The 10,089-nt window shown below is 35.5% G+C and overlaps 1 protein-coding gene across 3 annotated transcripts in view; it reads right to left on the bottom strand.

The window, feature by feature from the left end:
- OGT (O-linked N-acetylglucosamine (GlcNAc) transferase) overlaps nt 1-10,089 on the bottom strand; it is a 42,792-nt gene that overhangs the window by 2,324 nt on the left and 30,379 nt on the right. For all 3 annotated transcript variants that reach the window (XM_060408195.1, XM_004022178.5, XM_004022177.5), the window contains exons 19-21: nt 9,530-9,682; nt 7,394-7,646; nt 7,047-7,170 (exon numbers count right to left, since the gene is read on the bottom strand). In XM_060408195.1, coding sequence (XP_060264178.1) covers nt 7,047-7,170; nt 7,394-7,646; nt 9,530-9,682 — 530 coding nt within the window. The remainder of the gene's footprint in view (nt 1-7,046; nt 7,171-7,393; nt 7,647-9,529; nt 9,683-10,089) is intronic.

The following is a 10,089-nucleotide window of genomic DNA, read 5'->3' as shown; positions in this document are numbered from 1 at the left end:
CTGGATAATAAAAAGGAGCCAAATTTATAAATCACAACAGAAACTCAGAACTAGCTCCCATAAATACCTAAACACCTCTGTGGTAAATTACATGGCCAAACTTTTTTATAAGATTTTCTCTTCTGACTGGCCCACCATTACCTCAATGCTAAAACAGTGAAAGATCACAAATAACAAAATGTTAAACACCTATAATGGAGTTCACCCCCACATTCTGTGAAAAAATTTAATTCTTTCCTAAACAAGTATATCCAAGAGATACCATGCTTTCTCCATTCATCTTATTCCTACCTTTAAAATAAAAACAATTCTTGGCAATGACACATATCTATTCCTATGTACTACTGGTTAGAATGTAAACTGCTTTACTCTTTCAATAAGCAATTTAGCAATGTGTCTGTTAGAACCATAAATGTTCATAACCGTATGACCTGTCAATAACCTTTTTAATGTATTCAAAAGAAATCAGAGATGCAGACACATCTGGCCATGCAAAGATGTTCACTGAAGCGCCATTCACAATAGCTAAGGCACAAACAGATGGAAGTATTCATTTTATGAATATTTTAATGAAATAGGAAAACACTCCAGGGGAAAAATGCAATGTCTACTGCTATAATTTTCCCCTTGTACATGAACTGAGTTGGTTATTTAGATACAAAAAAAGTGTTCTCAATAATAGTGGGGGATTTAATACCCCACTCACTCCTATGGATAGATCAACCAAACAAAATTAGCAAGGAAACACAAGCTTTAAACTATACAATGGACCAGTTAGACCTAATTGCTATTTATAGGGTATTTCACCCCAAAATAATGGATTTCACCTTTCTCTCAAGTGCACATGGAACATTCTCCAAGATAGATCACATCTTGGGCCAAAAATCTAGCCTTGGCAAATTTTAAAAAATTAAAATCATTTCAAGCTTCTTTTTCTGATCACAATGTACATACCAACTACAGGAAAAAAAACTATAAAAAACAAACATATGGAGACTAAACAACATACTTCTGAAAAATCAACAGATCATGGAAGAAATCAAAAGGAAATCAAAATATGCATAGAAACAAGTGAAAATGAAAACATGACAACCAAAAATGTATCAGATTCAGTAAAATCCATAAGAGGGAGGTTCATAGCAATACAAGCCTACCTCAAGAAAGAAGAAAAACATCAAATAAACAACCTAACTTTATACCTAAAGCAACTAGAAAAAGAACAACAGAAGAACCCCAAAGTTAGCAAAAGGAAAGACATCATAAAAACCCACAGAAGAAGTAAGTGAAAAATTAATGAATGAGACTATAGCAAAGATCAACAAAACTAAAAGCTGGTTCTTTGAGAAGATAAATAAAATAGACAAACCATTAGCCAGACTTATCAAGGAAAAAAGGAAGAATCAAATCAACAAAATCAGAAATGAAAATGGAGACATCACAACAGACAACACAGAAATACAAAGAATCAGAAGAGATTACTATCAGCAACTATATGCCAATAAAATGGACAACTTGGAAGAAAGGGACAAATTCTTAGAAAAGCACAACTTTCCAAAACTGAACCAGGTCGAAATAGAAAATATTAACAGGCCCATCACAAGCACAGAAATCGAAACTGTAATCAGAAATCTTCAGCAAACAAAAGCCCAGGACCAGACGGCTTCACAGCTGAATTCTACCAAAAATTCAGAGAAGAGCTAACACCTATCCTACTCAAACTCTTCCAGAAAATTGCAGAAGAAGGTAAACTCCCAAACTCAATTCTGTGAGGCTACAATCACCCTAATCTAACACAACCAGACAAGGATGCCACAAAAAAGAAAACTACAAGCCAATATCACTGATGAACATAAATGCAAAAATACTCAACAAAATTCTAGCAAACAGAATCCAACAACATATTAAAAAGATCACACATCATGACCAAGTGGGCTTTATTCCAGGGATGCAGAGATTCCTCAATATTCGCAAATCAATCAATATGATACACCATATTAACAAACTGAAAAGATAAAAACCATATGATTATTCCAACAGATGCAGAGAAAGCCTTTGACAAAATATAACACCTATTTATGATAAAAACTCTTCAGAAAGCAGGCATAGAAGGAACATACCTCAACATAATAAAAACCATATACAACAAACCCACAGCAAACATTATTCTCAACAGTGAAAAATTGAAAAGCATTTCCTCGAAAATTAGGAACAAGACAAGGGTGCCCACTCTCACCACTACTATTCAACATAGTTTTGGAAGTCCTAGCCACAGCAACCAAAGAAAAGAAATAAAAGGAATCCAGACTGGAAAAGAAGTAAAACTCTGTTTGCAGATGACATGATCCTCTACATAGAAAACCCTAAAGATACCACCAGAAAATTACTAGAGGTAATCAATGAAGTTGCAGGATATAAAATTAATACAAGGAAATCCCTTGCATTCCTATACACTGCAATGTATATGAAAAGAGGGAGAAATTAAGGAAACAACCCCATTCTCCATTACAAGGAAAAGAGTAAAATACTTAGGAATGCATTTTACTAAATAAACAAAAGACCTATATATAGAAAACTATAAAACACTGATGAAAGAAATCAAAGATGACACAAATAGATGGAGAAATATACCACATTCATGGATTAGAAGAATCAATAGAGTGAAAATGATTATACTACTGAAAGTAATCCATAGATTCAATGCAATCCCTATCAAGCTACCAATGGTATTTTTCATGGAACTAGAACAAATAATTTCAGTTTCTTTGGAAACACAAAAAATCTCCAATAGCCAAAGCAATCTTGGGAAAGAAGAATGGAACCAGAGGAATCAACCTTCCTGACTTCAGACTATACTACAAAACTACAGTCATCAGGACAGTATAGTACTGGCATAAAGACGGAAATATAGATCAATGGAACAAAATAGAAAGCCCAGACAGAAAACCATGTATCTATGGACACCTTATCTTTGACAAAGGAGGCAAAAATATACAGTGGAGAAAAGACAATCTCTTTATCAAGTGGTGCTGGGAAAACTGGTCAACTATGTGTAAAAGAATGAAATCAGAACACTTTCTAACACCATACAAAATGGATTAAAGGTCTAAACGTAAGACCAGAAACTAAAATTCTTAGAGGAAAACATAGGCAGAACACTCTGACAAGTCACACAGCAAGAGCCTCTCTGACCACTTCCCAGAGTAATGGAAATAAAAACAAAAATAAACAGTATGGGACCTAATTAAACTTAAAAGCTTTTGCACAATAAAGCAAACTGTAAGCAAGGTGAAAAGGCATCTTCAGAATGAGAGAAAATAATAGCAAATGAAACAACTGCCAAAGAATTAATCTCCAAAATACACAAGTAGCTCATGAAGCTCAATACCAGAAAAATGAACAACCCAATCAAAAAGTGGGCCAAAGAACTAAACAAACATTTCTCCAATGAAGACATACAGATGGGCTAATAATACATCAAAAAGTGCTCAACACCACTCATTATTAGAGAAATGCAAATCAAAACCACAATGAGGTATCATCTCACACCAGTCAGAATGGCTGCCATCAAAGTCTATAAACAATAAATGCTGGAGAGGCTGTGGAGAAAAGGGAACCCTCTTACACTGTTGGTGGGAAGGCAAACTGGTAACAGCCACTATGGAGAACAGTGTGGAGATTCCTTAAAAAAACAGCAATTAGAACTGCCAACCAACCCAGAAATCCTACTGCTGGGCATACACACTGAGAAAACCACAACTGAAACACATGTACCCCTATGTTCATTGCAGCACAGTTTACAATAGCTAGCGCAAGGAAGCAACCTAGATGTCCATCAGCAGGTGAATAGATTAGGAAGTTGTGGTACATATACACAATGGAATATTACTCGGCTATGAAAAAGAATGTATTTGAGTCTGTTCTAATGAGGTGGATGAAACTGGAGCCTATCATACAGAGTGAAGTAAGTCAGAAAGAGAAACTCCAATACAGTGTATTTATATAAATATAAATACAGATATATATGGAATTTAGAAAGACGGTAATAATGATCCTATATTCAAGGACTTTTGCACTATGTGGGAGAAGGCGAGTGTGGGATGATTTGAGAGAACAGCATTGAAATATGTATACTACTACATATAAAATAGATGACTAATGCAAGTTTGATACATGAAGCAGGGCACTGGTGCTCTGGGACAACCCAGAGGGATGAGGTGGTAAGGGAGATGGGAGGGGGGTTCAGGATGGGAGGACACATGTGCACTCATGGCTGATTCATGTCAATGTATGGCAGAAATCACAATAGTGTAAAGTAATTATCCTCCAATTAAAATAAATTAATTTTTTTAAAAAGTGTTCCTAATATCACTTGTTCAGAAACAGGAAAAAAAAAAATCAATTCTTCTGGGAACACAGGAAAGAATTCACTCTCGACTCTTATTCTGAATATATCATTTGTCATGAAACTATTCTTATATAGAGACAATTATTACTTTAAAACCAGAAGCTGGAAGACTCCTGAAGAGTTTTTAAATTAATTAATATGTTATTTTATTGTTTGCTGTAAACAAACATAGTAAAATGTCTATGCATATCCACTGGCCTCAAACCAACGATAACCATATTAATGTTATCTTCCAAATAAAATTCTGAATCTCAGCACTCTACATCCATACACTGAAATATTACTCAGCAATAAAAGGGAATGAGTTACTGATATCAGCCAACAACATGGATGAATCTCAAAACATTATCCTGAGTGAAAGAAGCCTTCAGAGTACATAATGTATGATTCCATTTGCAAGAGGTTCTAATAAGACTAAGTAAATTATGTGCATGCGTGTGTGCATGCTAAGTTGCTTCAGTGGTGTCTGACTCTGCTACCCCATGGACTGTAGGCTTCTCTGTCCATGGGATTCTCCAGGCAAGAATACTGGAGTGGGCTGTCATGCCCTCCTCCAGGGGATCTTCCCAAGCCAGGGATCAGACCTGCATCTCTTTACATCTCCTGCATTGCAGGCAGGTCCTTCACCACTAGTGCCACCTGGTAAGCCCCAAATAAACTATGGTGAAAAAAAAAAAATCAGAACAGTGGTTTTCTCAGGGCTGGTGAGGTGGACCAACTGAGAAGGGGTGTGAAGCAACCTTCTGGAGTGATGGTAATATGCTATATCTTGTTGGAGGTTTGGCTTATAAAGGTATTTCTCAAAACTCACTTCAGATTTGTGTATTCCAGTTGGGATTAGCAGATACTATACATAGCATACACACACAACACACGTATATCGTATATATAAAATAAACAAGATCCTAGTTTATAGCACAAGGAACTATATTCAATATCCCATAATAAACCATAATGGAAAAGAAAATGAAAAATGTGTGTGTGTATAACTGAATCAATTCTGCTATACACCAGAAACACAATGTTGTAAATCAACTACACTTCAATTAACAAAATTTAAAAAAAGATTCGTGCATTCCACTGTATTTAAATTTTACCTCAAAAGAAAAGAGAAGCAAATATTAAACTCTTAATGATGTCCATTCTCAAGTAAAAACACTGATGTCTATAATTTACTTCAAATAAGATGGATTACTAAATGCGTATAGAAATAAATAGATGAAATAAATGTGGTAAAAGTATAGAAGAATATTAGTGGTGGAAGCTAGGTGGTAAGTATGTGTTTATTATAAAACTGAAATTTTTCACAACAAAATCTTGGGGAAAAGCATTATTTATATGAAATCAGCTAAGTTCCAAAAACATTAAAAAAAAATACACTAAATTATTTACTGTAGTTATCTCTGGGATGATGGACCTGAAGCTTCATATTTAATGCCCGGTCTCAAATTTTTCACTTATTTTTCTTAGCTGTATGTGATGTTCAATGGAGAAAATTTTGAAAATCAATAAATGCTTAACATACATCTGTTGAATGCTTACTATGTACCAAGAACTGTTATAAGTGCTTCACATGGAAGACCTTTTTAAAATCCTCACATCTAAAAAATAAAATAAAATTAAAAAATTTAAAAAAAAATCCTCACATCTCTGCAAGGTAGGTACTATCATCCATCCCCATTTTGCAGATGGAAAAACCGAGGCACATAAAGACTAACTTATCCAAAGTCACAAAAATTATGAGAGCCTGGATTCAAATCCAGGAAGTCTAACTCAAAAGAGGGTGCTTCTTTAAGCTTCTACATAATATGCTACTTCTCAGAAAAACAAAAAGAAAAAAAAATCACCCATAATACCCAAAGAAAAATCTCATTTAAGTAATACACTATTTTATTGTATGGATAAAGCATCATTTATCTAAGCATTTACGTTGTACCTGGATATTATTAGGGTCAAAGATTTGGCTTTTTTTTTAAAAGCTTTAAAAAGATTGCACCAATTTATTAACCAACGTATGAAAAGGCCAGCACCTCAATGCTCCCTCATCATTGGTATCATATTAAAAGTGTTTCACTTTATAGCCAAATAATGGGTATACCTCAATGTTATTTTATTTCTACTAGGGAATTCCCTTGTAGTTCAGTGGTTAGGCTACTGCACTTACCCTGCCCAGGGGCATGGGTTCAGTTCCTGGCCAGGGAACTAAGATCCTGCAAGCAGCATGGCACAGCCAATAAGTAAGTACATACAGAAACATTTATTTTTACGACAGAGGCGGAAACTTTTTTCTGTTAACTATTTGATTTTCTACTTTGGTCAGTTGTCATTTCCTTGTTTACTTTAAAATGTAAATATTCTTCAGTCTTTATATATTGGCAATCCAGTGGTTAAGACTCCACACTTCCACTGCAGGGGGCAAGGATTTGATCCCTGGTTGGAGAACTAAGATCCCTCATTCCTCACAGCACAGCCAAAATAAATTAAATAAAAAATAAAAAGTTCTTATCTTATCCAGAGAGCATACAACTAATTCACTTACTTTATATTACCCTTATTTTATGATTTCACACCTAAATTCTCTCTAAATTTTCCTTATTTCCTTCACTATACCATATAATTTTTCATGGAAAAGTTTACTTACTATTCTAGATCAGTCCCCAGCTTCACAGCTATGTCTTCATATTCTTGTCTATTTTTAGCAATAAGTTCAAGACAACCTAAACAAGTGAGCTGGGAAGCTGCAACTCGAGAAGCAAGAGTCTCTCCTGCAGTAAAAAAAAGATAATTGCACATTTGAGAATGCAAACAGCAGACAGTTATTAATGTTATTTATGTTTAAATATCCACACAATGCAGATGAGGCATGTTCAGACCTGAACAAGTCTCATTTTCTATCATTTTGCCCTAAATATTGCTTCTAGTACATATGATTTCACCTGGAAGTGTTTCTTCCAAGGAGATTTTTAAAAGAATAAGGAAACAACTCACCTGGCATAGTCACCATGGGTGTCCCTGCCCAGAGAACATCCATCCCTGTGGTGTGTCCATTACAAAGGGGAGTGTCTAGACAGACATCAGCCAGCTGGCCTCTCCGGACATGTTCCTCTTTAGGAGCAACAGGTGAAAAAATGATACGGTTCTGAGGAAGTCCCATATTTTGTGCATACTGTTGAATATTAGGTTCTCCTACTGCTGGAAAACGTAACAGCCACAGTACACTATTGGGAACACGCTTCAGAATCTAAAATAGGGAAAACAAGAACAAGTATTAATAGCTCTGCCCTTCTCAAGAAGGGCTCCCATAAATTTCTAGTAATTCTACCATATACCATACTCTATGCTACTCACCTAGAAAGCAGCTTACTGTGAACTTAAGTTTTTTTTTTTTTTTCACATAGATAAACTAGATCAACTGGGTTATAGTGTTCTGCTTAGCTGTCCCCAAACACAGTTCAAAGAAACAGGAGACTGATGTAAGAAGCACAAAACAAGTAACTAATTGGAAAAATCTGAGGCAGCTATGTCCTGTGGGAACTGATACTAGGAGTGGTTTTTGTCCACAAGATAGGAATTTTCCATTTCAGCTTTCAAATTCCCCAGCATGGTACAACAAACAAAGTTAGCTCACATTTGCCAAACTTTATTTGCCCAATCTAGATCAGGGGTCGGCAGATTTTTTTCTGTAAAGGACCAGACAGCAAATATTTTTGCTTTTGATGCCAGCATGGACTCTGTCATAACTATTCAATTCTGCCCTCGTCACTGGAAAGTAGCCACAGACAATATGTAAATTAGTAGGCATAGCTGTGTGTCAATAAAATTTTATTTACAAAAACAAGCAGTTGGGACTTTCCTGGCAGTCCAGTGGTTAAGACTGTGCTTCTACCACAGGGGGTGTGTGTTTGATCCCTGATTGGGGAACTAAAAGCTGGCATGCCTCACATTGTGACCAAAAACAAACCGAAAAACCAAACAAACAAAATAAGAACAAGCAGCGCACTGGATTTGGCCCACTGGCCACAATTTGTCAACCTGATTTAGATCCACATCTATTCAATTATGTTCACCATCCCTTCACTCAAAGTCATGAGAACAGACAGATTTCAGAATTTAGAGTATTTCAGATTTTTTAAAAGTAGTACATAAGTATAAATTACATAATGTGCTCAGCAGCAACTTCCTGTAAACAAACATATTAATATCTTTCCATCAAGATGTAGAATATTCATACTAAATGGAATAAAATAAAGAATCATAAATAGCTTAACATCATTTCAGGCAGTTTTGCTACCAAATAAATTACTGCAAACTTATGAACATGTTTTTGGTTTTCAGGTTTTTTGAAATGGGGAACTGAAAACGAAGGGATAGTAAACCTGAACTCATCTGCTTCCTCTTCTCCTCCACCCTCCCTCCTTCCAAAAAAAAAGAAAACACACCAAAAAACCCAGATATTGATCAGAAAAAAAGTCAACCAAGAATTATCTCCATTTTAGCTCTATGGAATAAAAACCAGGTATGGATAGCAAAGTTTAGAACCTTCAGAGGTCCTGCTTACACGAAGTAGTACAATGAAATGACTGATATAGGTAACGGCATAAACCAATTCCTTCCTAGTTTTAACTCTACAATATTGCAAGAATGCTACTAAACACGGATGAATATACATTAACAGCTTTACTATCAGCTTAGACCATGAGTTGGCAAATATAGCCTATGAGCCAAATCTGACATATCTCACGTATTGCCCGCTTTTGTAAATAAAAATTTATTGGAACATACCTACGTTCATTCATTTACATAAGTATGGTGTTTTCCTGTTACAACGGCAGAACTGAGTAGATATGACAGACAGTATGGACTGAGAAACCAAAAATATTTACCACTTGGCCTGAAGAAGTTTGCTTTTAAATACATCAATTTTAAAAGTCCATAATTTGATATTTAGACACATGAAAGAACATAAAAAACTGCCGAAACCTACAGCTCTTTTGAAAATTAGACATGAGCACAATAGTTCCTGAATGGGGGTGGGGGAGGGGCAGGCAGCCTCAGCAAGACGGCCTATATACAGAATCTTTTCTAGAATCTCTAGACATTAATAATGAATCTACACATACTCACATTTGCCCACATCTGCAAAGTAGAAGGGTCAATTTTATATAACTGATTAAAGTTACAGTACACAATGGCATCTTCTGGTAGCCCATACTGAGACCGTGTGGTTACAATAATGGTACGAGGAACCTCTTCTCCAGTGGCAGCCTTATTGTTGATCTACAGCAAGAAAAAGAATATGAATGACGATTATACTTAAAGTCAACATACTCCAATATTTTTCAATCAATAAAGAATCCTTATGATGCAAAGTGGTATAACCATTAAAAGTCATATAACTAAACTACAATGGGAAAATACTTGTGACGCATTAAGTTAAAGGAAAAAAGTTAGGGCACTATCTTAATTTGGGGTGGACTGCACTATGAAACATCTCACTCTAGCCAAAAAGTTCTCTTCAAAATCGTATAAGTCCAATAGCAAGCTTCTTCTCACTCTTTTTCTTCATGAATGAAATGTCCTTTTCTAAATCACATCCACCTTTCAGGACTAAACTTCAGTTACCAAACAATCTCTGTAAAAGCTCCTCGCCTCACCACTATTTCTGAGCATCTACATACATAATT

The sequence above is a fragment of the Ovis aries genome, chromosome X (assembly GCF_016772045.2).
Source record: "Ovis aries strain OAR_USU_Benz2616 breed Rambouillet chromosome X, ARS-UI_Ramb_v3.0, whole genome shotgun sequence".
Taxonomy (NCBI): domain Eukaryota; kingdom Metazoa; phylum Chordata; class Mammalia; order Artiodactyla; family Bovidae; genus Ovis; species Ovis aries.
Note: the sequence above shows the minus strand (reverse complement) of the source record. Positions and strands in the feature narration are given on the sequence as shown.